This window comes from Elephas maximus, chromosome 12, assembly GCF_024166365.1.
Source record: "Elephas maximus indicus isolate mEleMax1 chromosome 12, mEleMax1 primary haplotype, whole genome shotgun sequence".
In the NCBI taxonomy this organism is placed as follows: domain Eukaryota; kingdom Metazoa; phylum Chordata; class Mammalia; order Proboscidea; family Elephantidae; genus Elephas; species Elephas maximus.
In genome coordinates this window covers 51,600,830-51,627,620 of record NC_064830.1, presented here as the reverse complement: position 1 = coordinate 51,627,620, position 26,791 = coordinate 51,600,830, and the positions used below count along the sequence as shown (strand labels likewise).

At 36.3% G+C, this 26,791-nt stretch overlaps 1 protein-coding gene across 1 annotated transcript in view; it reads left to right on the top strand.

The window, feature by feature from the left end:
• The window catches only part of SPPL2A (signal peptide peptidase like 2A), a 61,475-nt gene extending 58,517 nt beyond the window's left edge, over positions 1-2,958 (top strand). The window contains exon 15 of the mRNA XM_049904964.1: positions 305-2,958. Coding sequence (XP_049760921.1) covers positions 305-379 — 75 coding nt within the window. The 3' untranslated portion in view covers positions 380-2,958. The remainder of the gene's footprint in view (positions 1-304) is intronic.
• Positions 2,959-26,791: the final 23,833 nt, after the last annotated feature.

Sequence of the window (26,791 nt, the reverse complement as noted above, 5' to 3'; positions counted from 1 at the left end):
TTTCCACCTCTAACAACTAGACATTTTTATGCCTGGAATAATGGACAGGAATGCCTTCCTTTTATGGTGGAGATCCCACTCCCATCAAGGGCAGTATTGGTATTAGGAACTGGAGATGATGAGAGATCCAGAGAGAGCATTTATCAAGTTGGCCCTTAGTCACATGGTTAGGCTTCCTGAAAGGTTCCGTGTCACCCTAACCATCTCCTGGAGCATTCTTTGTCTTTTTTAAAAACTGGGAATTGTTTGGTCAAATTAGTGAATACTGAGGGTAAGTTTCCTGACATCTTTTCTTTATGTTTAGATGATGAACCATCTGGACTATGCCACAAATGAAGAAAACCAAGTGATTCCTGGTGAACAGGCCATCCAACAGTAGTATTATGTGGACCTGCAATAACATGTCATTCATTTTCAACGCAAAGAGTTCAACTTTTATAATTTCTGATTCACAATCTGAAAGAACCTTCAATAATGTGCTTGCAAATATATATTTTTATGAACTGGTACTGGCAAATTACAGCATAAATAATCAAAATACATTTGCTTTTGACTATGTTATAGTTGTGCCTTCACATTAAATAAAAGCATATGGTCTATGTAATTTTCAACATATATATATAGTATATTTTTCTAAAAAAAAATTCTTGATCCACCCTTTATTATACTTTTCTGACTGAAATTGAACTCTAATGGTAGATAAAAGTATTTCTGTCAAAACAAGTTTTTTAACAGATTTAACTGTTAAAGAATTATGTAAATATATCTGCTCTAAAGAAATAAGCTGTTTAAGAACGTACAGGAAGGCAGTTTCTCTTGTTATGAAAATTTGGACCTCTGTATCTTTGCAGAGCTTAGAAATATATAATTTGAGAGTTAAAAGTCCTGGTTCTTTTTAAAATTGAGAACCTAAATTACTTTGGATTGCATATGTATTATATTAAAATATACTTGCAGGTATAGAGAAACATAGTACATAGAACTAGTCATTAAGAGAACACAAAACCCAAAACGCACAATTTTCAGTGTTCTGCCATTTCCTTGAAGATGTAGCTTAAGTTTCTATACTCATGTTCAGTTTCACTGTGGTATTCCTGATCTTTGAAATTAGGCCCTGTTGATGTCAAGGTTTGGTCTTTTTTTTTAATTACTTTTTTTTTTTTATCAACTTAGATATTAATACATGCAACTAATTGTTTGAGTATAACAATTATCCCTCTGTCATCTTTTTTTTTCTCACTGTAATCACTCCTTTCCCTGAAAGTAATCACTGTTACTCTTTTACTGTATCAGTGGAATATGATTTACTAATATACAAAGTATGGTTCAGCGGAAAGAAGTGGAGACAAAAGCCAGGAGACTACATGTTAGTCTGACTTTAATTACAATACATGGAAAAGCTAGAAATATTTGTCCTGGCTCAAGATACTTGAATCTCTGTTTTCTCATGTGTGAAATGAGTAGGTTAGACCAGTTGATCGCTCTGATATCTTTCAACTCAAAAAATCTTTTCCTCATTGTTTGCTAAGTCTTAGATGTGACCCTTAACCTACTCTTAGGAGTTACAGATCAAATTATCTTTCCATTTATTTTATTTTCCTTAAGAAATTCCCAAATGACAGGTGACAGCAGGATTTTTCATTTCTCTGTAAATAATGTACAAAATATGTTAACAAATTACAATATTTCATTTTAAGACTAGTTCAGTGTATTAAAAGATAAAGCTAATGTGTTTCAAAATGGATCAGACCTTTAGTGTTTAAACTAAATTTAGCATTTGAGAGGGTTAGATGCTTTGGTTTAGTTGTTAACTTTTGCTAAGTATATTGCAGTAGAGAAGCTCCCTTGACAGCCCATCTTTCTACTCAGTACATGTTGGGCCCTTAGAGGTTTATGACAGATGACTTACGTGACAAGTAAGAGTTAATCTTGCTTCATAATATCAAGTTGGAATTTTTTCCAAAGAATCTAATTTATTTTGCAGGCTCCGATAGGGGAAGAACAGATTAAATGCCATTTTAAAGTTTTAACTATATTCACAATTATAATACCAATAAAATATTAGCCAAACTATAGCATTTTTAGTAAAATTACCTTCACTCTCATCCAAACTTTATGATATTCAAAAGCCTCAACCACCTTTTATGAATGATGTGAAAGAAAATTACTAGAATTTTTTTTACTACATTGAAAGAAGATAATTTCTCAAAATAATTTGGCTTATAACTGAAATAGTGGTTGTTAATATTTTAATTTCTCAATATAGGTTTTGCTTCAGAATAGTATATTATCTAATACCTAGAAATCTGAAAATGTAAGTTCTCTGATACACATTCTATTATATCCAGTCATTAGTTATCAAGGAGATAAAATCTTGTTCTGGTTTACCATTAAAATCTTATTGAATAAATAAAAATGAAATTCCTTAAATTTCTCCTCTTCAGTGTTAAATTTATATTGTACTTGAGCAATCCTTCTAGCAACCTAGATGAAAATAGTTATTTAGGGAAGTTAAAGTCCAGAAATATTTTGGGAATCAAAGTGAAGAAAGGATAGGAGAGATGAAAAAATGTCTTCAAAAGGTGGTATCATCTCTTTTTTTCCCTCCCACCTTCTGCCAGTAATTCTAAGGGGAAGATAAGTTTGTTTTTTCTTAAACATGTCCTAAAAATAATAAAGCATATTAATACTGTAAAAAAAAAATCATTTTTATTTTTTCTTAGTTACAAATTACCCATAAATGTTCCTGTAGCTTATCAAATAGAAATCATTAAATATTTCAAATTAGTTTCAGCTATTTTTTACTTCCATTTAATTGAGCAAAGATCAACATGTGAGGTTTTGAAGGGGGAAAGACCTTGATATTTTAATACACTTTCTTTTAATTGCTTCTTAACAGTTGCCTTCAAGTCAGTTCCAACTCATGTGTCAGAGTAGAACTGTACTCCTTGGGGTTTTGAGTGGCTGATTTTTCAGAAGTAGATCACCAGGCCTTCTGAGGCACCTCTGGGTAGACCTTTTGATTCGCCCATAACCTTTTGGTTAGCAGCCAAGCACATTAACTGCCTGCACCACCCAGGGACTCCATATTTTCTTCTAGCTTGTATAAAAAAAAATTTTTTTTTATTAACCCACCAACCCAGTGCTATTGAGTTTTTTTTTTATTAGCAATTCCTTTTTAGTGAAATCTACAATTTATTTCTCTTTTGAAGGAAGAAACTTCTAACCCATCTGCTGCTGAGATTCATGGATTTTATTTTAGTTACATGTCCATAGAAATTTTGGTGAAATGATAAATTTATAGTAAATATAAGTGAGCTTTCCAGTTTTCCTTTGCTCTTTCAATTTCTGCCTTAGTTGTTAGCAAAAGCTATTTTGATATTTGACTAAAAAATACTTGCAGTAATTTTTTAAGTGTGGACTCTAAAATTCCATCCTGATCTCAGCCAGTGAGATTTCAAAAACACAGGAGGTGCATTTTAGTGTAGTGGAATATACTGATTTGATTGAAAGGTTTTCTATTTCCCCGTTAACAAGGAAAGAGCTTGGATTTATTCAAGGTGATGGCAAGTAACCAGTTCTACAGTTTAAAAATTTTTTTCAGTCCCCTGTTTTCCTCAGAAAGGAACACTGGTAGCACAATGGTTAAGTGCTTGGTTGCTAACTGAAAGGTCAGCTGTTCGAACCCACCTGCCGCTCTGCGTGAGAAAGATGTGGTAGTCTGCTTCTGGAAGGATTTACAGCCTTGGAAACCCTGTGGGGCAGTACTGTTCTGTTCCATAGAATCACTATGGTTGGAAACAACTCAACAGCAACAGGTTTGTTTGTTATTGTTTTGCTTTTATTTACCTCAGAGGATAATTCTAAAGGGAGTTGGGAGAGGATAATGAAAATAAAATCAAAGTACTAACTATAAATTGCTTTATGCTTCCTGGGAAGAAGATAGTTTGTAAATTCAAGAGATCTGAATCAAATTACTCAACCTTTTGGAATTCGATCCTCTACTTTAGTACTCATGTCCTATCTAGATTACTGAATTTACGGAGTAAGAAATTAACTAACAGGATATACAGGCCATTTACTAGTGAAGACCATAAATGTAAGTTTCCTTATATGATGTTTCCATGCTTTAGGACAGTCTTTGTATCCTATAAAGATGTTCACTGACGAAGAATTACTTTTAAAGCTAAATTTTTAGCATGTTCCTTCATTATTGGCAGTTACTGGGCAACTGATGGGAAAAAAATGTAGAAAATGTTAATATCATCGTGTGGTTCTTTGGTTAGAGAAAAACTATTGTAAACAACTTTTCTATTTCTTTGGATATGGATTTCTTTTTTTTTTAAAAAAAAATATCTGAAGCTTATCTGGCTAACCTGCAGTCAAACAAGTCAATCTAAATTAGGTAGTTTTTGCATATTTTATACCTTCTTTTGTGCTTTGTTCAAATGAAAACCTTTTTTAAATACATACGATTGTATTTTTACTTCTTAGATGATTGATTTGAGTGTGCGGTTCTTTTTTAACACTTTGATATGTAAGTTAGTGTAAATTAATACTTTCATAACACTACTAGGGTTTGTTTTTTTATGGAAAATGATTTAAAACTTTTAAATTTTGAAGTGTTAATTTAGTAGTGCTTTAAAACTGTTTTTATTATGTGCCAATACTGACAGAAAAGACAGGTTTTAATGTATTGAATTCATTTTTGTATTCAATAAATTCTATTTTAAAAATAAAATTGGAATTTGTTTCATTTTGAATGGCAAAAGAAGTAATTGAAAATGAACAAGAAGTGTACTAGATCAGTTCACAAGGCAAAAATGGTAATTACCACAATGAAATTATGTAATTAATGTAATTATATAATGTAATTCTGACCAATTATCATTAAAAACCTAGATTCCACAAGCATCATTTACCAGAAATTTATATTGACACAAAATACGCAAACAAACCCATTGCCATCAAGTCGATCCTGATTCATAGCGACCGTATAGGACAGAGTAGAGCTGCCCCATAGAGTTTCCAAGGCTGTAATCTTTATGGAACCAGACTTCCAATAGTATCTTTCTTCCGTGGAGTGGCTGGTGGGTTCGAACCACCTACCTTTTGCTTAGCAGCTGAGTGCTATAACCACTCCACCACCATGGCTCTTTTGACATATAATAAACCCGTTGCCATAGAGTCTATTCTGACTCACAGCTACCCACAGTACAGTAGAACTGCTCCATATGGTTTCCAAGGAGTAGCTGGGGGATTTGAACTGCTGACTTTTTGGTTAGCAGCCGAGCTCTTAACCACTGTGCCACCAGGGCTCCTTGACACATAATATCACTTAATATTTGTTGAATTAATGTATGTAATGAACTCTTCTTAACCAAGCAAGTATTCTTCCTTTTGTAATTAACATTTTTGGCATTCGCAGTTTTGCTGATGCTGTTTCCACAGATTACCAAGATCCCTGCTACCGTTGTACTGTCTTTTTAACTCAGATGAGGTTGGCCTAGATATGTATTGTAGTCTGTCTTGACCACATGTTGAGGAAGTCTTATTCTGCCTTCCATCCCTTGCTGCATAGATGGGCAGAGGACCCTTGTTAGACTGCACGGAAGTGTTCCTGAGAACTTGAGAGGTAGCCGTGGCAAGTGTTTAAGCAGAGTATGAAGCAGCCCGTCCCCTGGCTACATTCCTGCTCTACAGACAGTGCTTAGCCCACACAACAGCCTTAGGTTTCTTGAGACTTAATGATGCCCTTGTCCACTGACTTTCCAAAGATAAACACTTAGGAAATCTGAAGCCAGTGGTTTTCTTCAAACTATCTTTGCTCTCCTGGGAGCCACCTTCTACCTACAGCAATATCACCCTTCCCTTATACAGCTAGGTGTGTGATTGCTACTTAGGTTTTCAAAACTAAACAATATGTTGTAGAGATGCATACATTAATGGTAAAATGATACAGGACAGCAAAGAAATAATTAACATAGGAATCAATATCATGGTTCCTTGGTATGGGGGTAGGCGATATGATTAGGGAAGGGAACATGGGACTTTCAGGTCCCAGTGAGGTTCTGTTTCTTAAAATGGGAGTGCATTACATGGCTGTTCACTATTTTATTCTTTTAACTACTGTATTTTATGCAAATAGTGCTCACTTTCTACATTTGTTTGCCAACTGCGCCCTCCCCCGTGAGATATTTTCAGGATGCTGCTAAACCAATTTTTTTTACAGTATTTTTATAAGTGCTGGTATGCCAACTTTTTTTACATGTTGCTGTAAAAAAAAGTAGCATAACCCATTTACAACGACAAGTTGCAGGTGGAGGGGACGATTGCCAAACATAGAAGGCACGCGTTACTTCTGTAAAAATATAGTACTTACGCTTTATATAACTTTCTATGTAATTTTTTTTATTGTGCTTTAAGTGAAAGTTTACAAATCGTCAGGCTCTCATACAAAAATTTATATACACCTTGCTGTATACTCCTAATTGCTCTCCCACTAATGAGACAGCACGCTCCTTCCTTCTACTCTGTCTTTCCATGTCCATTCGGCCAGCTTCTGACCCTTTCTGCCCTCTCATCTCCTTTCCAGACAGGAGATCCCAACATAGTCTCATGTGTCTACTTGATCCAAGAAGCTCGTTCTTCACCAGCATCATTTTCTATCCCATTGTCAAGTCCAATCCCTGCCTGAAGAGTTTGCTTTCGGAATGGTCCTTGTCTTGAGCTAACAGAAGCTCTGGCGACCATGACAACTGGGGTCCTTCTAGTCTCAGACCATTAAGGCTGGTCTTTTTATGTGAATTTGGGGTCTGCATTCCACTGCTCTCCTGCTTCCTCGGGTTCTCTGTTGTGTTCCCTTTCAGGACAGTCATTGGTTGTAGCAGGGCACCATCTAGTTCTTCTGGTCTCAGGCTGGTGTAGTCTCTGATTTATGTGGCCCTTTCTGAACCTTGGGCCCATAATTACCTTGTGTCTTTGGTGTTCTGCATTCTCCTTTGCTCCGGATGGGTTGAGACCAATTGACGTATCTTATATGTCCGCTTGCTAGCGTTTAAGACCCCAGACGCCACTCTCCAAAGTAGGATGCAGAATGTTTTCTTAATAGATTTTATTACCAATTGACTTAGATGTCCCCCGAAACCATGGTCTCCAAACCTCCACCCCTGCTACGCTGGCCTTCGAAGCATTCAGTTTATTCAGGAAACTTCTTTGCTTTTGGTTTAGTCCAGCTGTGCTGACCTCTCCTGTACTGTGTGTTGTATTTCCCTTCACCTAAAATAATTCTTACATACTATCTAATTAGTGAATGCCCCTCTTCCTCCCTCCCTCCCTCCCTCCCCCGTCTTATAACCATCAAAGAATGTTTTTCTCTGTTTAAACTATTTCTCAGGTTCTTATAATAGTGGTCTTATACAATATCCTTTTGCAACTGGCTAATTTAACTCAGCATAATGCCTTCCAGGTTCCTCCATGTTATGAAATGTTTCACAGATTCCTCACTGTGCTTTATCGATGTGTAGTATTCCATTATGTAAATATATCATAATTTATTTATCCATTCATCCATTGATGGACACCTTGGTTGCTTCCATTTCTTTGCTATTGTAAACAGGCCGCATGTATCTGTTCATGTGAAGGCTCTTATTTCTGTAGGATATATTCCAAGAAGTGGGATTGCTGGATCATATGGTAGTTCTGTTTCTAGCTTTTTAAGGAAGCGCCAAATTGATTTCCAAAGTGGTTCTACGGTTTGACCCTCCCACCAGCAGTATACAGTGTTCCAGTCTCTCCACAAGCTCTCCAACATGTATTATTTTGTGTTTTTTTTTTTTTTTTATCAACGCCAGCCTTGTTGGAGTGAGATGGAATCTCATTGTAGTTTTGATTTCATTTCGCTAATGGCTAATGATCGTGAGCATTTCCTCATGTATTTATTAGATACCTGAAGGTCTTCTTTAATGAAGTGCATGTTCATATGTTTTGCCCATTTTTTAATTGGGTTTTTTGTCTTTTTGTATTTGAGTTTTTGCAGTATCATATAGATTTTAGAGAACAGGTGCTCTTCGGAAATGTCATAGCGAAAAACTTTATTCCACTCTCTAGGTGATCTTTTTACTCTTCTGGTGAAGTCTTTGGATGAGCATAGGTGTTTGATTTTTTAGGAGCTCCCAGTTATCTAGTTTCTCTTCTGCACTGTTAGTAATATTTTGTATACTGTTTATGCCATGTATTAGGGCTCCTAGCATAGTCCCTATTTTTTCTTCCATGATCTCTATTGTTTTAGATTTTATATTTAGGTCTTTGATCCATTTCAAGTTACTTTTTGTGCATGTGTGAGGTATGGGTCTTGTTTCATCTTTTTGCAGATAGGTATCCAGTTATGCCAGCATCGTTTGTTAAAGAGACTCTCTTCTCCCCATTTAACTGACTTTGGGCCTTTGTCAAATATCAGCTGCTCGTATGTTGATGGATTTATGTCTGGGTTCTCAATTCTGTTCCATTGGTCTGTGTACTGTTGTTGTACCAGTCCCAGGATGTTTTGACTACTATGGCGGTACAATAGGTTCTAAAATCAAGTAGAGTGAGGCCTCCCACTTGTTTCTTCTTTTTCAGTAATGCTTACTTTTCCGAGGCCTCTTTGCCTTCCATATGAAGTTGGTGATTTGTTTCTCCACCTCATAAAAAAATGTTGTTGGAATTTGGATCAGAATTGCATTAAATGTATAGATCGCTTTTCGTGGAATAGACATTTTTACAATGTTAAGTCTTCTTATCCATGGGCAAGGTATGTTTTTCCACTTATGTAGGTCTCTTTTGGTTTCTTCCAGAAGTGTATTGTAGTTTTCCTTGTATAAGTCTTTTACATCTCTGGTAAGATTATTCCTAAGTATTTTATCTTCTTGGAGGCTACTGTAAATGGTGCTGATTTGGTGATTTCCTCTTTGATGTTCTTTTTGTTGGTGTAGAGAAATCCAACTGATTTTTGTATGTATATCTTGTTTCCTGATACTCCGCTGAACTCTCAGTTTCAGTAGTTTTCTTGAGGATTCCTTAGGATTTTCTGTGTATAAGATCATGACATCTGCAAATAGAGATACTTTTACTTCTTCCTTACCATCTGGATGCCCTTTATTTCCTTATCTAGCCTAATTGCTCTGGCTAGGACCTCCAGCAAAATGTTGAATAAGAACGGTGAATAAAGGGCATCCTTGTCTGGTTCCCTGTCTCAAGGGGAATGCTTTCAGACTCTCTCCATGTAGGATGATGTTCTCTGTTGGCTTTGTATAAATGCCCTTTATTATGCTGAGGAATCTTCCTTCTAGTCCTGATTTGCCGAGAGTTTTTATCATGAATGGGTGTTGAACTTTGTCAGATGCCTTTTCTGCATCAATTGATAAAATCATATGATTCTTGTCTTTTATTTATATGATGGATTATGTTAATCGTTTTTCTAATGTGGAACCATCCTTGCATACCTGATATGAATCCCACTTGGTCATGGTGAATTATTATTTTGATATATTATTGAATTGTATTCGCTAGAATTTTGTTGAGGATTTTTCCGTCTAAGTTCATGAGGCATATAGCATTTTGATTTTCTTTTTTTGTGGTGTCTTTCTTTACCTGCTTTTGGAATCAGGGATATGCTGGCTTCATAGAATGAGTTTCAGAGTATTCTGTCCTTTTCTATGCTCTGAAACACCTTTAGTAGTAGAGGTGTTCACTCTTCCCTGAATGTCTTGTAGAACTCTTTCATGAAGCCGTTTGGGCCAGGGCTTTTTTTGTCGTTGTTGGGAGTTTTTGTTTTTTTTTTATTATTACCTTTTCAATCTCTTCTTTTGTTATGGTTCTGTTTAGTTCTACCTCTGTGTTAGTTTAGGTAGATAATGTGTTTCTAGGAATTCATGCATTTCTTCTAAGTTTTCAGATTTGTTAGAGCACAATTTTTTGTGGTAATCTGATATGATTCTTTTAATTTCAGTTGGGTCTGTTGTAATATCACCCATCTCATTTCTTATTCGGGTTATTTCCTTCCTCTCCTGTTTTTCTTTTGTCAGTTTGGCCAGTGGTTTATCAATGTTGTTAATTTTTTCAAAGAACCAACTTCTGGTCTTGTTAATTCTTTCAGTTATTTTTCTGTTTCTATTTCATTTAATTCTGTTTTAATTTTTATTATTTGCTTTCTTCTGATTCCTGAGGGTTTCTTTGATACTCTCTTTCTATTTGTTCAAGTTGTAGGGATAATTCTTTGATTTTGGCCCTTTTTCTTTTTGTATGTCTGCATTTATTGATATAAATTGACCTCTGAGCACTGCTTTCGCTCTGTCCCAAAGGTTCTGATAGGAAGTGTTTTCATTCTCATTGCGTTCTATGAATTTCTTCATTCCATCCTTGATGTCATCTATAACACCATCTTTTTTGAGCAGTGTATTGTTCAGTTTCCAAGTGTTTGATTTCTTTTCCATGCTTTATCTGTTATTGATTTCTACTTTTATGTCCTTATGGTTGGAGAAGATGCTGTGTAATATTTCGATGTTTTGAATTCTGATAAGGCTTGCTTTATTACCTAATATGTGGTCTATTGTAGAGAACGTTCCATGTGCACTAGAAAAGAAAGTATAGTTGTCTGCTGCTGGGCAGAGTGTTCTGTATGTGTCTGTAAGGTCAATTTGATTGATTGTGGCATTTAGATCTTCTGTGTCTTATTGAGCTTCTTTCTGGATGTCCTGTCTTTCACCAAAGATGGTGTGTTGAAGTCTCCTACAATTATTGTGGAGCTGTCTATCTCACTTTTCAATGCTGTTAAAGTTAGTTTTATGTATCGTGCAGCCATGTCATTGGGTACATAAATGTTTAATGTGGTTATACCCTCCTGGTATATTGTCCCTTTAATCATTGTATACTGTGCTTCCTTATCCTTTGTGGTAGATTTAACTTTAAAGTCTATTTTGTCAGAAATTAATATTGCCACCTCTGCTATTTTTTTTTTTAATTTTTATTGTGCTTTAAGTGAAAGTTTACAAGTCAGTCTCTCACAAAAAAATTTATATACACCTTGCCTACATAATCCCAATTGCTCGCCCCCTAATGAGACAGCCCACTCCCTCCCTCCACTCTCTCTTTTTGAGTCCATTTCACCAGTTTCTAGCCCCCTGTACCCTCTCATCTCCCCTCCAGGGAGGAGATGCCAACATAGTCTGAAGTGTCCACCTGATCCAAGAAGCTCCCTCCTCACCAGCATCCCTCTGCACCCCATTGTCCAGTCCAATCCCTGTCCAAAGAGTTGGCTTTCGGAATGGTTCCTGTCCTGGGCCAACAGAAGGTCTGAGGGCCGTGACCACCGGGATCCGTCTAGTCTCAGTCAGACCATTAAGTCTGGTCTTTTTATGAGAATTTGTGGTCTGCATCCCACTGCTCTCCTGCTCCCTTAGGGGTTCTCTGTTGTGTTCCCTGTCAGGGCAGTCATCGGTTATAGCCAGGCACCATCTAGGTCTTCTGGTCTCAGGCTGATGTCATCTCTGGTTGATGTGGCTTTCCTGTCTCTTTGGCTCATAATTACTTTGTGTTATTGGTGTTCTTCATTCTCCTTCGATCCAGGTGGGTTGAGACCAATTGATGCATCATAGATGGCCGCTTGCTAATGTTTAAGACCCCAGATGCCTCTCTCCAAGGTGGGATGCAGAATGTTTTCTTAATAGAATTTATTATTCCAATTGACTTAGATGTCCCCTGAAACCATGGTCCTCAAACGCCTGCCCCTGCTATGCTGGCCTTCGAAGCATTCAGTTTATTTTGGAAACTTCTTTGCTTTGGCTTTAGACTGGTAGTGATGGCCTCGCCTGTATTGTGTGTTGTGTTTCCTGTCACCTAAAGTCTTTCTTATCTACTATCTAATTAGTGAATACCCCTCTTCCACCCTTCCTCCCTCCCCAATCTTGTAACCAGCAAAGAATATTTTTTTCTCTCTTTAAACAATTTCTCAAGCTCTTATAATATAATAGTGGTCTTATACAATATTTGTTTTTTTGTAACTGACTAATTTCAGTCAGCATAATGCCTTCCAGATTCCTCCATGTTAGGAAATGTTTCCCAGATTCATCACTGTTCTTTATCGATGTGTAGTATTACATTGTGTGAATATACCATAATTTATCCATTCATCCCTTGATGGGCACCCTGGTTGCTTCCATCTTTTTGCTACTGTAAACAGTGCTGCAGTGAACATAAGTGTGCATATATGTGTTCGTGTATAGGTCTTAATTCTCTAGGATATATTCCAAGGAGTAGGATTGCTGGTAGTTGTATTTCTGGCATTTCAAGGAAGCGCCAAATCGATTTCCAAATTGGTTATACCATTTTACATTCCCACTAGCAGTGTATAAGTGTTCCATTCTTTCCATAGCCTCTCCAACATATATTGTTTTGTGTTTTTTGCATTAATGCCAGCCTTGTTGGAGTGAGATGGAATCTCATTATAGTTTTGATTTGCATTTCTCTAACGGCTAATGACTGTGAGCATTTCCTCAGGTATCTGTTAGCTATCTGAATGTCTTCTTTAGTGAAGTGTCTGTTCATATGTTTTGCCCATTTTTTTAATTGGGTTATTTGTCTTTTTGCAGTTGAGTTTTTGCAGTATCATGTAGATTTTAGAGATCAGGTGCTGATCTCAGTCTGTAGGTAGTCTTTTTACTCTTTTGGTTATGTCTTTGGATGAGCATAGGTGTTTGATTTTTAGGAGCTCCCAGTTATCTGGTTTTTCTTCTGCATTGTTAGTAATGTTTTGTATACTGTTTTTGCTATGTATTAGGGCTCCTAATGTTGTCCCTATTTTCCCTTCCATGATCTTAACGTTTTAGATTTTACATTTAGGGCTTTGATCCGTTTTGAGCTCATTTTTTTGCATGGAGTAAGGTGTGGGTCTTGTTTCATTTTTTTGCAGATGGATATCCAGTTATGCCAGCACCATTTGTTAAAAAGACTGTCTTTTCCCCATTTAACTGCTTTGGGACCTTTGTCAAATATCAACTGCTCATATGTGGATGGATTTATTTCTGGATTCTCAATTCTGTTCCATTGGTCTACGTATCTGTTGTTGTACTAATACCAGGCTGTTTCAACTACTATGGCAGTACAATAGGTTCTAAAATCAGGTAGAGTTAGGCCTCCCACTTTGTTCTTCTTTTGCAGTACTGCTTTACTTATCCGGGGCCTCTTTGCCTTCCATATGAAGTTGGTGATTTGTTTCTCCATCTCATTAAAGAATATCGTTGGATTTTGGATCGGAATTGCATTAAATGTATAGATCACTTTTGATAGAATAGACATTTTTATACTGTAAAGTATTCGTATCCATAAGCAAGGTATGTTTTTCCACTTATGTAGGTCTCCTTTGGTTTCTTGCAGAAGTGTTTTGTAGTTTTCTTTCTATAAGTCTTTTACATCTCTGGTAAGATTTATTCTTAAGTATTTTATCTTCTTGGGGGCTACTTAAATGGTATTGATTTGGTGATTTCCTCTTGGATATTCTTTTTGTTGGTGTAGTGGAATCCAACTGATTTTTTATGTTTATCTTGTATCCCGATACTCTGCTGGACTCTTCTATTAGTTTCAGTAGTTTTCTTGAGAATTCCTTAGGGTTTTCTGTGTAGAAGATCAGGACATGTGCAAATAGAGATACTTTTACTCCTTCCTTGCCAATCTGGATGCCCTTTATTTCTTTATCTAGCCTAATTGCTCTGGCTAGGACTTCCAGCACGATGTTGAATAAGACTGGTAATAAAGGGTATCCATGTCTGCTTCCCGATTTCAAAGGGAGTGCTTTCAGGCTTTCTCCATTTAGGGTGATGTTGGTTTTTGCTTTGTATAAATGTCCTTTATTATGTTGAGGAATTTTCATTCTATTCCTATTTTGCTGAGAGTTTTTATCATGAATGGGTGTTGAACTTTGTCAAATGCCTTTTCAGCATGAATTTATAAAATCATGTGATTCTTCTCGTTTGTTTTATTTATGTGATGGATTACAATAATTTTTCTTCTAATGTTGAGCCATCCCTGGATACCTGTTGAATCCCATTTCATTATGGTGAATTATATTTTTGATGTGTTGTGGAATTGTATTGGCTAGAATTTTGTTTAGCATTTGTGCATCTAAGTTCCTGAGGGATATAGGTCTGCAATTTTCTTTTTTTTTTTTGTTGCGTCCTTACCTGGTTTTGGTATCAGGGATATCGTGGTTTCATTGAATGAGTTTGGTAGTATTCCGTCCTTTTCTATGCTCTGAAATATCTTTATTAGCAGTGGTCTTAACTTCTCTTCTCTGAAAGTTTGCTAGAACTCTGCAGTGAAGCCATCCAGGCCAGGGCTTTTTTTTTGTTGGGAGTTTTTTGATTACCTTTTCAATCTCCTATTTTTTTTATGGGTCTATTTAGTTGTTCTACCTCTGTTTGTGTTAGTGTAGGTAGGTAGTGTGTTTCTAGGAAATCATCCATTTCTTCTAGGTTTTCAAATTTGTTAGAGTACAATTTTTCATAGTAATATGATATGATTCTTTTAAATTCAGTCGGGTCTGTTGTAATATCGCCCATTTCATTTCTGATTTGGGTTATTTGCTCCCTCTCCTGTTTTTCTTTTGTTAGTTTGGCTAATTGTTTTTCAATTTTCTTGATTTTTTTCAAAGAACCAGCTTTTGGTTTTGTTAATTCTTTCAAGTTTTTTTTTTTTCTGTTTTCTGTTTCATTTAGTTCTGCTCTAATTTTTATCATTTGTTTTCTTCTGGTGCCTGTGGATTTCTTTTGTTGCTCTCTATTTGTTCAAGTTGTAGGGATAATTCTTTGATTTTGGCCCTTTCTTCTTTTTGTATGTGTGCATTTATTCATATAAATTGACCTCTGAGCAGTTTTCACTGTGTCCCAAAGGTTCTGATAGGAAGTGTCTTCATTCTCATTTTATTCTATGAATTTCTTTATTCCATCCTCAATGTCTTGTGTAATCCCGTCCCTTTTGAGCAGGGCTTTTTGTATTGTTCAGTTTCTAAGTGTTTGGTTTCTTTTCCCTGGTTTTTCTGTTATTGTTTTCTACTTTTATGTCCTTATGGTCAGAGAAGATGCTTTGTAATATTTCAAAGTTTTAGATTCTGCTCAGGCTTGCTTTATGACCTTATATGTGGTCTATTCTAGAGAATGTTCCATGTGTGCTAGAAAAGAAAGTATACTTGGTTTCTGTTGAGTGGAGTGTTCTGTATATGTCTATGAGGTCAAGTTGGTTGATTGTAGCGTTCAGATCTTCCATGTCTGTATTGAGCCTCTTTCTGGATGTCCTGTCCTTCACCGAAAGTGGTGTGTTGAAGCCTCCTACTATTATTGTGGAGCTGTCTATTTCGCTTTGCAATGCTGATACAGTTTGTTTTATGTTATTTTGCAGCCCTGTCATTGGGTGCATAAATATTTAACATGGTTATATCTTCTTGGTAGATTGTCCCTTTAATGATCATATAGTGTCCTTCCTTATCCTTTATGATGGATTTAAAGTTACAGTCTGTTTTGTCTGAAATTAATATTGCCAGTCATGGTCTTTTTTGTTTGTTTTTTCCTTGATATATTTTTTTCCATCCTTTGAGTTTTAGTTTGTTTGTGCCTCTAAGTCTAAGGTTTGTCTCTTGTAGGCAGCATACAGATGGATTGTGTTTTTTAATCCATTCTACCACTCTCTGTCTCTTTATTGGTGCATTTAGCCCATTTATTCAGAGTAATTATGGATAGGTATGAATTAAGTGCTATCATTCTGATGTCTTTTCTTGTGTGTTGTTGACATTTTCTTTTTCCCACTTAATTTTATGTGCTGAGTAGATTATCTTTGTATATCGTCCTTTCCTCATATTCGTTGTTGGTGATTTTATTTCTGCTGAGTCTCTATTTCTGATACTTTAGTTTGATGAGTAGGATAGTTTGTCTCCTTTGTGCTTACCTTATTATTTACCCCTATTTTTCTAAATTTAAACCTAACTTTTATTTCTGTGTTTTGCTGTATCTTCCTCTCCATATGGAAGATCTATGATTACACTTCTTAGTTCCTGTTTATTGTTTTCATGTTGTCTTTTTTTATATAATTACTTCACTGTTAGCCTTTTTTGAGTTTTGGTTTTTTTTTTTTTTAATCTTTGTGTTTTTTTATTTTGCTGTCTGAGTTAACTTCTGATTGTCTCCCCAGTGTTCTAGTCTTGGGTTGATACCTGATATTAGTGATTTTCAAACCAAAGAACCCCCTTTATTATTTCTTGTAGTTTTGGTTTGGTTTTTAAAAGCTCCCTAAACTTTCGTTTATCTGGAAATGTCCTAATTTTGCCTTCATATTTGAAAGACTGTTATGCTGGATATATGATTCTTGGCTGGCAATTTTTTTCCTTCAGTGCTTTATATATGTCATCCCATTGCCTTCTTGCCTGCATTGTTACTCCCGAGTAGTCTGAGCTTGTTCTTATTGACTCTGCTTTGTTGGTGACTTTTCGTTTATCCCTGTCTTTTCTTAAAATTCTCTCTTTATCTTTGGGTTTGGCAAGTTTGATTATAATATGTCTTGGTGACTTTCTTCTGAGATCAACTTTTGCAGAGTTTGATGAGCATCTTGGATAGGTATCTTCTCATCTTTCTCGATATCACAAAAGTTTTCTGTCAACAAATCTTCAAGAATTCTCTCTGTACTTTCTGTTATCCCTTCCTGTTCTGGCACTCCAATCACTTGTATGTTATTTCTCTTGATAGATTCCCACATGATTCTTAAGATTTCTTCAGTTTTTAAATTTTTTTTATCAGATTTTTCTTCTAATATATTGGTGCCAAATGATTTATCTTCAAGTTCACCCATTCTGCCTTCCACTTGCTCAATGCTGTTCCTCTGACTCTCTCTTCAGTTGTCTAATTGTGTAATTTTATTGATAATCATCTGAATTTCTGATTGCTGTCTCTCTATGGATTCTTGCACCTTATTAAATTTTTCATTATGCTCTTCAATAAGCTTTTTAATTTCTTCAGCTGCTTTATCTGTGTGTTCCTTTGCTTGTTCTGTGTATTGTTGATCACCTTCCTGATATCTTGAAGAGTTCTGTGTATTAATCTTTTGTATTCTGCATCCAGTAATTCCTGGAAGGCACTTTCATGTAGAAGATCCCTCGATTCTTTGTTTTGAGACCTTGTTGAAGTGATCATGGTCTGTTTCTTTATTGCCTTTTATATTGACTGTTTTCTCTGAGCTATGTGTGAGTTATTGTATTAGTTTATTTTATGATTGCTTACCGTATCGTAGCTTCTTGCTGTGTTTTGTTTTGATATGCCTTCATAGGTTGCTTGAGTGAGCTAGCTTGATTATTTTCACCTTTGAGTCTCCAACGCCCTGTCACTAGATGGTTGGAGCTGTTACCAGGTTTATCAGTCCAGAAATCCATTCACTTTTGTTGTATGGATTCAGCTTAGGTGTCCAGGTAGCTGCTCATCAAGTGTGTGGCACAGGCTCTGTCCTACAGTCTTAGAGGGGCAGGGTGATTGGTGTAGGTACCAGGATCTGGTTGCAGCAGAGGGTCAAAGTCCGATCACGGCAGGTGGCTGAGAATTGTCCCCCAGGTGTCTCTGAGGAAAGCACATCCATCTTCCCTATAGCGTACATGTGGGTGAGTTTTGGAGACAGTCTATGAATACCCGATGTTTTTGGTTGTAAGGAGTGGGACATACCAGTTATCCTGGGACACCTGTCGTGGGTGGCACAGTGACCTGAGTGGAGCCACCAGTCCTTAGGCCCCTGATGTGGGTAGGTGAGGACCCTGTTTAATAGGCAAAGCAGTGTCAAATATGAAACACCTACCTCTCTACTGCACAGCTGAAACAGTTGTAGTCTGCCAGCTAGGGCCTATTCTTCTGAAATAGGCCCACACATGTCCATGCAGATGGGAAAGGTCCTCAAGGTCAATGGAACATTTATGTGTGAACAGGAGCTGCTTCTCTCCTGAGCTCCCCAGGTTAGTGGAGCTGGCTAATTATCTTTTCCCTCAGTTGAAAATGTATTCCTTCTACAAGGCCGGGAGGATGGCTCTAGGTGCTCAGCAGGGCCTATCTCACACCCAGGGAAATCAACAGCCACTGAAGCCAGCTCAGGGGCGAGGGGGCGGGGGGTGGGGGTGTGGTCAAATATATGCAAGTACTTAGTTTTTGCTAAGAGTGCTGTTTTTCTCTGATTCCGGAGGTGTGAGTAGGCTGTGCAGCTGGCTGCTTCTCCCTGAGGAAACTGGCCAAACACTAGTATCAGCCCACCAGTGCCGCTCCCGGGAATGGTGCCTGAGGGCTCCCTTAGATTCAGGTCCGATTATTCGTCTCTGCTTCTGAACTGTCTTTTCCTACCCCTGTCACTCAGTCCATCTTCTAACTTTGCCCTTGATATTCAGGGCTTCTAGCTTGTCATCAGTATATTCCTTTCACTTGTTTTTTCAGGTTTTTGTTGTAAGAGGGCTCACTGGAAGCATCCATCTCTTCTGCCATCCTGGCCCCGCCTCCTTTTTCTATGTAATTTTAAAATAAATTAAAACAGTGGTGCTGATGCTAAAGTAGGCAGACACATCAATGGAAGAAAACAATCCAGAAATAGACTCAAATACATATGAGAATTTCACATGATAAATTATATGACGTGTCAAATCAATGAGGAAAACATGGATTATTGATAAATGATATTAGAAAAAGATGTGACCATATTGAGAAAACAAGTTGCATCCCTACCTCAGTTTTTTATCCAGGGTTTCACACCGGTTTGTTCTGGTTTGAACCCCTTCTAAGAATTTGCATTTCCACCCCAGATATACTGAATCAGAATCTACATTTTAACAAGATTGTCAGGTAATTTTTATGCACAATAAATTTTGAGAAGCCCTGCTGTGCTAGTGGTTTTCAGAACTGGTCCCTAACCAGCAGCTTTAGCATCATTTGGGAACTTGTTAGAAATGCAAATTCTCAACAAGGGCTTGCGCCAGCAGAAACTGGTTTGAAACCCTGCTTGTATGAAAATAATTCATGATGGACTCAAAATTTCAACCTAAAAATTAAATCATAAAAACACAATAAAGAATGGAAGACATTTTAAATATGATTTTCAACTGGATATAACTTTCCTAAGTAAAAAATTAAATTTACCCAGTACCCAAAAATTAAACTTAGAAGTCATAAAAAGAAAATACTAAAAAATTCAAGTATATTAAAATTCTGCTAAAAAACTGATAAAATCTAGAGGCAACAATGTGGGAAAGTACTTGTACAATATTATAGAAAAAGTCTATTTCTTTAACCTATAAAAAGCTCCTATAAATCAATATAAAAATGATCAAAGATGAACTGACATATTTGTAATGATGTATGTGCAAAGGTATTCATAACAACATTGTTTGAACAGATAAAGTTTGGAAACAAATTTGATCTTTAGGGGGCTAGCTAAATTATGATCTAGCCCTAGAAATGAAATACTGTTAAATATGGACTGATACAGAAGATATTTAAGGTATATTTTTAGTTACACAGTACAAAGTTAAATAAAGCAAGATGTAGAAATGTCTATCATGTGCTATCACTGGTGAAGTTTAAAAAAAAAGATAAGTCTATATAAATGTATATATAAAAATGATGGTTAAGGTGCACCTGATCCAAGCCATAGTATTTTCAATCACCTCATATGCACGCGAAAGCTGGACAATGAACAAATGGAAGACACGATACTAAATGCAATTGATGGAAACAGTATTTAAAAAACCATTTTTTGTAAAAATAAAAGAGAAAGAAAAACTAAGAAAACAAATTCATTAGACACAATTGGAGGTCATCAAGGCAATTTTTAGTCTGAAAATTGGTAACTGAAAGGAAAGAATTAGGCATTCATTTCGATTGACATTTTTCATTAAAAATCTGTAAACTTTTGTGGCGTCTCAGGAGAGAGCAAAGTTAAATGTGTGTGTTTAATTCATCTTTTACCTATATCCCTCCTTATGTTTTTACTCTTTATTTCAGTTACATACTTATAATAATTTGGCATTAAGCGTCTATATTGTGTTTAAATATTGTTCAAAGCACAGGGCCAATTAATAGCTGGGTGCTTGGTTATTTTATGTCAACATGTTTTAGTTTTACTTAGAGTTTTATGTATACTGTAACTGGCTTATGATCATGAAGCATATTAGGCTAAGATTAGCTTCCTGCATGTTATCCCTTTGAGATCTTCATGACACAGTATGAAAATCACTTAAGAATAGGTTTAAGAATAGTGAGCCAAATATACACTTACTCATACACATAAGCGTGCATATACCCTTTCAGTAACCCCATATCATTTCTGTTTAACTTATATTTTAGGATCTTCCTTAGTTAACCTTATAATGTTAAAATCTTAATAGATTGCTATTAAGTTAAAGGACATATGTTAGCAATGTTAACATATAGTAGAAATATGATACCCAGTATCAGAAAATCAGATCTCTTTGAGATTCCTTGTTTTCATTTTTTACTAATATCCTATGTGAAGAAAAACTTTAGCAAAGCAGAATAATTATCAAAGCAAACAGCCTAAAGTATGAAACTAGGCAATAGAGTTTAAACAGAGTTCCTTTTTTATATACCTTAAGTTTGCTCAGAAACATTAATGTGTCAGTGTAAATGAATAGCAGTCCACAACTAGAACCACCAATTAATAATTTAAAAAGTGATGGTGAAAATTATGCATATTAAAATCTATAGTACAGTCTTATGAGCCCTACCATCCAAAATCACTTGTGTGTATAATCTGATTGTTCATCCCTCAGTTCTATGAACCAATCTCAAAATATGATAAAAACTAAGCAATCCTCATCAGGTTAAAATTTAGGGATTAGTTTTTATGTCAACTTCATCAGGTTTATTTCACGTTCTTAGAAAGTAGTTCAATCAAATTATTTGGGGATAGCTATATTATTAAAATTATTAAAATTAGTTTTAGGAAAATATTGTTTATCATAATACATTTAGTCTTAGACTCCTCTAAGCCAAAGTAACTCCACTCATTATACTTTCATATATGCTTCAGAGAAGTTCATGTAGTCCCAGCAAAAACATTCTTCATCAGCGCAAAGGCTTTGCTAAATTCAAAAGGGGATTTCTCTCTATGGTTACTGGTAATTTGTTGTAGCTTTAGCCCAAATGCAGCTACTTGGTGCAGAATTTCAAAACTTTAGAAAGAGTTTTTTTTTCCTTTAAACTAGGGCCAAAAAGGATTATAAAATATTGCTTATGAGTTGTATATTGTATAACTAATTAGCATATTCATATACAATAAAATTGAAGAAGCCAGACTTTCATCCTTTCAATTATTCAAGAAATATGTATTGAATACACTAAACTAAGGTACTGGTTGATTGATGTTTGTGAAACATTCCAAGTATTTTTAGTTAGGCTTTTAGAAGCTTTCGTCTTGAAAACCACATTAATTCTTTTAAAAGAATGCATAAGAAAGAAAATCCATTAATCTCTATCCAAAGTACAAAAAAATTGTTGAAACTGGCTTAATCACCGCCTGCTTATATAAACATAGGGTTCTGTATTGGTTTGCCAAACATTTATTATGTCTAATTTTAAGTGACAGGGAAAACTAAGTAAAATGAATATTTCATATATTGGTTCTTTTTTTAATTGTTTTTGATGTTTTAATTGATTGTGTTTTAATATTGCAAGTGTTCTAAGTCGTTCCTTTTCAGTTTTGAGATACAGTGTCCCCTTCTCAGTTGTCCAGGGACTCACGCTGATGACAAATCTGTTCAGGGAAAAGTCAAAGGCATGAGTCATGTGGAAACAATCATGTAATCCAGCTGTTTGGACCTAGTGAAGTAAACAAAGATCCTTGGTTAGCTAATTAAACAGGTTGAGGATAAGACTCTGTGAAAGACCGAATTCAACTGAGCTATATATATTCTCTTTCGTATTCTTAATGACATTTCTCATTTGGGTTTTGCTGTCACAAGAGGTAATATGATGTAAGGTGACAGGGGCACAAACTCTGGAATCCCACTGAGTTGGTCAAACCTTACCTCTACCCTGTGCCTCAATTTCTTATTCTGTATAATGGGGATAAGCTCATATTGTTGAGAAGACTTAATTAATACATGTTAAGTGATTATAACAACACCGGGCACATTGGTACCACTCAATAAAAGCTAGCTATTAAATGTAAAGAGACAAGGACTCTCATGTTTTCAACTTATTTTACTATGAAGCCTGCTTTTATTTATCTGAATATAAATCTCTATAATTGTGTGAATGTCAAGATTTGTGAAACATGTTTTAAATAATTGTGGGAAGTCATAAAACCTGGCTGGTGTAAGAGACAGTAATCATTCATAAATTGTACTACTTATCAGTCACTGCAGATATAACTTACAATACACTTACTGCTTTCTAAAAAATATTTTCTAGGTTAGAGCTAACATCTATTATTCAACACCATAAAGCCTCAAAGAAGCTTCTAATATTTAAAATTGTTGCTATGAATTGCCATATCCCTATAGCAGCTGTGAAGGTCAACAAACTTGATTCATGCTTCCAAAGTTTCTAAACCTAAAATGCAATGCCAAATATTGTATATATTTGTTAACAAGTTTATATTACAAAAATGAAGAAATTTAATTACTGATGTTGTGGGGCTAATCACTGATGTTTTTTGTATTGACTTTTTTAAAAATTCTATTTCTCCTCTCTAATGTTTGGGACTTATGTAACCTATTGCTATTCTTATAGTTCTTAACCTTAATTTTAACATGCCTATGAAATTTAAAGGAAACCTGGTGGTATGAACAGTTAAGAGCTCAGCTGCTAACTGAAAGGTTGGTGGTTCAAACCCACCCAGCAGCTCTGTGGAAGAAAGACCTGGAGATCTGCTTCCATAAGGGTACAGCCAAGAAAACCCAATGGGGGCAGTTCTACTCTGTCAAATGGGGTCACTATGAGTCAAAAACAACATGATAGCACCCAACAACAATGATGAAATTTAAAGTCTAAAACAGAATCACTACCTCTACATCTTCCCAAACAACAAAAGGGCCCTGAAAAGATGGTCTTCAGTCTTTTTTTTTTTTTTTTTGCATCCTGCCAAAAATAATTTTGAAAAACTAGTACTTGACCCTCTCATATATTTTTCATCAAATTTTTAATATTTGCAATGAATATAATTACCAGGATATTACAAATTTTAAAATAAAATTGTTTGATCACTTTTAAAAAGTGTATCCAAGTATTATAATGATTTGATATCCATCATTCAAGAAAATGAGAAAAATCTTCCTCAAATATCAGAAATTTTTTATCCTTATTTTATCCTTAACTTATATTTCTATACTACTTCCCCCATATGATTTGATCCTGATAAAAATGCTTTCTGCTTCAAAATATTTTATTGATCACACTAATATACTTGAATGAAAGAGTAGAACTGTGCTCAGGAGGGTTTTCAATAGCTGAGTTTTCACAAGTAGGCCTTTCTTAGGAGGCACCTCTGGGTGGACTTTAACATCCAACTTTCTGGTTCGCAGTTAAGCATGTTAACTGTTTGCATCGCCCAGTGACTCCAAATGATAAATTAGTCCTCAAATAAGAGGTCTTGACAGACCTTTTGTCACACATTGTTTATCCTAAATCTACCTGGTTATCCTGGCAGCCAACAGTGTTTGTTAATTGCCTTTATCCAAAGAAAATACCAACTCCTTATATGTAGATAAGAGGAGGTAGTTTTACAGCTTGGAGCCAGCAGAAGTTAGGCTCTTACCCTCCCACAGAAACTCGTGGGGGGGGCGGGGGAGGTGGCGCTGCCCTCCTTACTGATTACATTTTAAAGAGATGGCTCCCAAGTTCTTGAGAATTGGACAACAATTGGGAGGAGACTGAGTATGTGATGCAATGGGAGTAGAAAAACAGATGCCATCGACCAAAATGGAAACAGAGCTCCTATAACGTGAGAAAGAGCATTTAATGAACTTTTTTCTGAAACACTGAATTTATCAATCTTGTTCATTACAAATATTGAATAGGACTGTACCTCACATTTATTCAGGCGCTCAATACCTATATTTTGAGTGATTAAATACCTCCTACAGAATTGGTTGCTCACTGAAAGTCAACATATTTGTACATCAAGGCTGTTTGATCATTGATCAATTAATTTTGATTAGTTTGATTAAGGAATAATCCTATTCCTCGTTTCAAACTCTAAAGTCTCCAATTTATTAAAGTTCTTGAGATCAGTGTCAAGGAGCTATTCTTTTTTTTTGTTTTCTAATATTGTTTTAGGTGGAAGTTTACACAGTGAATTAGGTTTCCGTTTAACAATTTTATTACAAATTGTTTTGTGCCATTGCTTACAATTTTCAGGGTGTCACATTCTCATTATTTCCATTCTGTTTGTTCTGTTTCCATTGATACATCTATATAGCGTCCCTTCCCCTTCTTGCCTTCTCATCTTTGCTTTTGGGTAAGTGTTGACGGTTTGCTCTCATACAGTCGATTGTTTAAGGGAGCACCTTATGCATAGATGATAGTGTTCATTTTGCAAGCCAACCTATTATTTGGCTGAAAGGTGACCTCAAGAAATAGCTTCAGTTCCAAATTCAAAGGGTATCTTAGGGCGATAGTCTCAGCGGTTCCTCTAGTCTCTACATAAAAAACCAAACCCACTGCTTTCGAGTTGATTCCGACTCATAGCGACCCTATAGGACAGAGTAGAACTGCCCCATAGGGTTTCCCAGGAGCGGATGGTGGATTTGAACTGCCGACCTTTTGGTTAGCAGCTGAACGCTTAACTACTGTACCACCAGGGCTCCAGTAGGTTGTTAAGTAGGTCTGGCCTTTTTTAGGAATTTGAATTTTGTTCTACATTTTTCTCAAGGAGCTATTCTTGTTTCATATATACATCAACCCAACAAGGGGTAAGTACTTGTTTTCAAAACAAAATGTCGGCCTCAAAGTGTACTCCTATCTTATCTCATTGTATCTTAATTGTTTAAACTTTGCGTCTTCTGTTATAAACTCACTAAAGGCAGGAACTGTGTAGGCCCTGCTGATATCTAGAAGGTAAAAAACATTTATTGAATGCATGCAAAATTAGTTAAGATCCCTGCCCCAAGAAAAGGTATGACACACATAATAAAACTACTTTTTTTTTTTTCTAGCTTTGGTCCTGCCAGACCTGTCAGATGAGGAAAGACTACAATATACCTAAATATTGTTCACAAGTGTGGTCAAAACTTGTTAGGGAAAACAATGGATGAAACAATTTTGTTGGAAAGAAGATTCCACTTCAGTCAATTGTGGGTCCAACTTTAACAGGTTATAATTATGCTGAGTGAAAAAAGACAGACAAAAAAAGGGTGCACATTGTCTGTTAAATACGTAACCTGTAGTGACAGAAACCAAGCCAGTCGCCCTTGAGTCAATTCCGACTCATGGAGACCCCACGTATACCAGGGTAGAACTGTGCTCCATAGGTTTTCGGTGGTTGATTTTTCGAAAGTAGATTGTCAGACCATTCTTCCTAGGTGCTCTGGGTGGACTGCCTTTAACCTTTTGATCAGCAGCCCAGTACATTAACCCTTTGCATCATCCAGGGACTCCTTAATGACCGAAAGGAAATAGTTGCTGAGGGAGGGACACAGGAAGGAGCAGGATGGAGGGATTACAAACGGCCAGAGGAAACTGGGGTGATGGATATGTTCACTATCTTGATTGTGGTAGTGATCTTGTAAGGGGGAGTGGGAAGAGACAAGGGGTGGTGACATTCCTCAATAAGAGAGTCCCTATAAAGGAAGAGATGGGGGTGGTGACATTCCTCAATAAGATGGTCCCTACCTACATAGTTAAACCTTAAGCCAAAGAAATAGTCTCCATAGGCGGTCCTGTCCTGGCTTTTAAATGTTAACAGAGACAGATAAAAGACAAAAACAAAAAACCAAACCCAGTGCGCTGTAGTCAGAGTAGAACTGCCCCACAGAGTTTCCAAGGAGCGCCTGGCGGATTTGAACTGCCGACCCTTTGGTTAGCAGCCATAGCACTTAACCACTACACCACCAGGGTTTCCCAGATGAAAAACAAGAAGGGTATAAAACCCTGAAAAAAGGACTATCGGGGCTCTCAGGTTCTCTGTATATCTGAGTTGCCCACTTGACACTCCCTAGTCAAGTGTACTTTTACTGCTAACCCTCTGCTTGCTAATAAACCTCTGCTCCCTTGGCAGTATTTGTCTCAGTGTTTGAATTCTTTCCTACACCAAAGGCAAGAACTGAGGCCATTCTCTGGTAGCAATCTCATGGGTGTATATCTATGTCAAATTTACCAAATCATATACTTTAAATATATGCAGGTTATTGTTATCCCTGAAAAAAGCTGCTTTAGAAAAGGAGGTAGAGTCAGATCACAGAGAGTCAGTCTGAGGAACTCCTGAAGTGTTTGACAGCAGGAAGGTGATATATGTAAAGCTATGTTTTCAGGAAGATGAAACCCACTGTGGTTTTCAGAGTGGATAGCAAGGGAAATTAAGAAGAACAGCATTTAGTAATGTATACAAAAATTTTTTTTTTTTTTTTTTACTGGTGTGGTAGTAAAGGAAATGGAAAGACGGGAAGATATATATTAGACACCAGGAACAACCCGCCCACCACTGCCATGGATTCAGACTCAGAGCCCAACAGTACAGAGTAGAACTGCCCCATAGGGTTTCCAAGGCTGTAAACCCTTAAGGAAGCAGACTGCCC